The sequence below is a fragment of the Vigna unguiculata genome, chromosome 5 (assembly GCF_004118075.2).
Source record: "Vigna unguiculata cultivar IT97K-499-35 chromosome 5, ASM411807v1, whole genome shotgun sequence".
Taxonomy (NCBI): Eukaryota; Viridiplantae; Streptophyta; class Magnoliopsida; order Fabales; family Fabaceae; genus Vigna; species Vigna unguiculata.
In genome coordinates, this window is record NC_040283.1 from 4,664,316 (window position 1) to 4,667,751 (window position 3,436).

Here is a 3,436-nt window from a genome sequence, read left to right on the forward strand (position 1 = left end):
GGGTAAATAAAAAATAACGATTTCTGAAAGTAAATAGCAACTAAATTTGATTAACACTAATTAAATGAACTAGTTGACTTATTCAAATAAAAAATACAAATAAATTTTTTAAGATGAAATTAAAACTCGATGAAACTATTTTTGCGCAAAATTAATCTTACATGCATAAAGTTTATACAACTAATTCAGCTCAAGCTTGTTATTTTTTGTCACACTGGTAAACGAAAAAAAATTCTAGAAGAAACTTACAAAAATAGAAAAAAGAATAACTTTTTATTTTCTCTTATTAAAATGCATTGGAAAACCTCCATAATTAATTAACAAAATATTTGAGTCTTGTAAGGAAACAATAATTGTTCTTGGGAACAAAAGAAACAAATAATATTTTTTTTTTCAATGTTTAGTGCTCGAAACGTACCAAAAAGGAAACAAATATTGTTGCAATTTTGCTTAAAAATAAAATCCGGAAGCACAGAAGAAGGAACAAAGTTATTGGAGTATTTTTTTTCAGTTTTTCCTAATAAAAAGGACGAAAGCGATCGATTCTGTAGAAAAAGAAAGAGAATTAAATTGATTGATTTATTATTAAAGGGAACAGAGAAAGAAGGAACACAGATTCACACAAAAATCCAAATCATCGATGGCTAAAGCTGGCGGGGTTTGGATTTTGCCGTTGATCGCCGCCTGGTGGTGGCTGTCCACGGCGGCGACGGTGAGGGGTTCGAATTCGACGACGATTTACGACGAGCTTCGGGCGCAGGGTCTTCCGGTGGGGCTTCTTCCGAAGGGAATTGCGAAGTACTCGTTCAACGGAACAAGTGGGGAATTCGAGGTGTGGATGCCGGAACCCTGCAACGCGAAGTTCGAGAACGAGGTGCACTACGATTCCAACATAAAGGGTATCCTCGGATTCGGTCGGATCGGGAAATTGTCCGGTATGTCGGCGCAAGAACTTTTTTTGTGGTTTCCTGTTAAGGGCATTCGTGTGGATGTTCCCACCTCTGGTCTTATACACTTTGATGTCGGTGTTGCGGATAAGCAGTTATCTCTGTCCCTTTTTGAAGACCCTCCTGATTGTAACCCTGAGGTTCGTTTATCATCCTTCAATCTTCTAACCCCTTTCTTTCATTTGGGGATCTGAAATTTCTGGGGTTTTCTTGTTTTCTTGTTGCTCACGCTTTCGATGCGTTTCTTTGTGTTCTTAGTGTTGATCCTTGATTGAAATTGGGATTCTAGTTCGTAATTTGGGTGTTAAAAATCTAGGTAGATATTGTTTGGATGAAATTTAAATTTGATTGGATTAATCCTGGATGTTAAACATTTGCGTGTAGGTTTTGTCTTTTTCTCTTATTTGGGTGTGTGGAATTTATGGTCTTTTCTTGTGTGGTGTCTACATTTATGATCTTGTTATCTGGGTATCTGAAATTTATGATGTTTTCGGGTTGAATGACACTTAGATGCATTTGTTTTTACTGCTGTTTGTGTTTTTTTTTTAATTAAAGTTGGAGTTCTACATGATAATATATGATGAAGATTTGCATTAAAAATTAACAAATTGAAACTTCAACTCTTATTACTTCGTTCTTACGGTAGCTCTCGTATTTTCTTGTGTTGTACCTGAACTAATAATTAAATATGTAGATATTTAATGAGTATATTTTAGACTAAATATACTATCTATGAGTGATACTAAATGTTTCTTAAGCATTATGATTATGCAATAATTTTAAACATCAAGAGTTTAAAGAGAGGAACTGAAGGTGGAAGTAAGAATTTGCAGGAGTCTTTCTTTCTTCGTTTGTGTAAGTGCAATTTATGGTTTTTCCTTGTTGTTGAGTGTTTTACATATATGATTCTTGTTATTTGGGTATCTGAAATTTAAGAGAGATTTGCATAAAAAATTATCATAGATTATTGACGTGAAATTTCTCTGATCAAAACTAACACTACAAATTTAAGAATTTGTGTATAAATCATGTCATTTTCTTATTTGGGTAGGTGGAATTTATTGTCTTTTCTTGTGGGGGTGTCTACATTTATGATTCTTGTTATTTGGACACGTGAAATTTAAGAGACTTTCGAATTGAACATTGGATGCATTTCTTAAGTATTTAGTGCTATTTTTTTGAAATTAAAATTTGAGTTCTGCGTGATGATTTACTCACAATAAAGATTATTTGTATTAAATCAACACAGATTATTGAAGTGAAACTTTAATTTTCACTATACACTGAAGAATTTACATTTAAATTTCGGTGTTTTCATAATTGGTATGTGGATTGATGGTCTTTTTTTGTGGGGCGTCTTACATTTATGATTATGCAATTTTTCATGTGTTCAAGTGTTATTTTTCAATTAAAATTAGAGTTTCACTTGATAATTCACATAACAAAGATTTGCATAAAAAATCAACACCAACCTAAACTCTAACTCTCTAATTGTGTTCTTTTCTTGTTTTCCATCTCTGGCTCTTGCTAGTTGGATATACAAAATTTATGAGGTTTTTGTATTGGACTAAACTTACACATATATTTTCTATGTGTTACTGTTGTTCTCCTGAAGTTCTATTTGGTAATCTACACTGATAAAAGATTTTAATTTATGATTGTTTGTGTTAGGTTTGTGAAATATGTTTTTTTGTGAATAATTTAGTGTTGAATTTTTTCAGGTTAATGCTGGTAGTGAAGGTGTGCTGAGGGCTGCTTGGTAGAAGATAAGATAGCATTGCATCATCAATCGGTTCCTCTACCTGTGTACTAAGTTTGGTCTTCATTCATATGTATATGTGTATATATACATATATGTATGTATATACATATATATCTTGTACAGTGAGATTTTTTTTTTTATTTCTTTATTTCTGTTTCGATTGAATGAATCGCCTGTCTGAAGGGACAAAGGATGAAAATTTTTGATGGCTGGAAGCATGTTCTCAAAATCTGTGACAGACAAAGGATGTAGGGTTAGAGTGGTTTAGCTAATATTATATAAAGGTTTTATTATCTGTGTTTTGGTCTTTTATTTGTGCATATAATTGTTTATGTGTCTTGTGTTAGACTCATACACATTAAATAAAACATGATTAGCTTTACATCCGTCTCAAGATATATTTTTAATAAATTTATTTGTTTAGACTCATACACATTAAATACCTCCTATACCATAATCCTTGAACATAAAAATTTCTAACATTTTTAATCTAGTAAATTGGTAAAATATATATATATATATATATATATATATTATATCAAATAAATCAATGTTTTGTAAGAATTTTGCTATTAAAAATATATTTATAGATTAATAACTAATAAGAAAATAAAATTAAGATACTTTGTTTTTGCAAACATGATTAGAAGAATATATCATCTATGCTAATTTGAATGGATCTATAGTACATGTAACATCCCATTTAAATACTATTTTTAATTTAAAT

At 31.0% G+C, this 3,436-nt stretch overlaps 1 protein-coding gene across 1 annotated transcript; it reads left to right on the top strand.

The window, feature by feature from the left end:
• The first annotated feature begins 478 nt into the window (after positions 1-478).
• LOC114185298 lies at positions 479-3,021 on the top strand. Its single transcript, XM_028072952.1, has 2 exons — positions 479-1,087; positions 2,669-3,021. Exons 1-2 carry the CDS (start codon positions 641-643, stop codon positions 2,708-2,710), a joined length of 489 nt encoding a protein of 162 aa, XP_027928753.1. The 5' UTR covers positions 479-640; the 3' UTR covers positions 2,711-3,021.
• The last annotated feature ends 415 nt before the right edge of the window (positions 3,022-3,436 follow it).

Coding starts and splice junctions, on each gene's coding strand:
- LOC114185298 (XM_028072952.1), top strand. CDS start 641: ATGGCTAAAGCTGGCGGGGTTTGGATTTTGCCGTTGATCGCCGCCTGG. Junction 1,088..2,668: donor CTCCTGATTGTAACCCTGAG/GTTCGTTTATCA, acceptor GAATTTTTTCAG/GTTAATGCTGGTAGTGAAGG.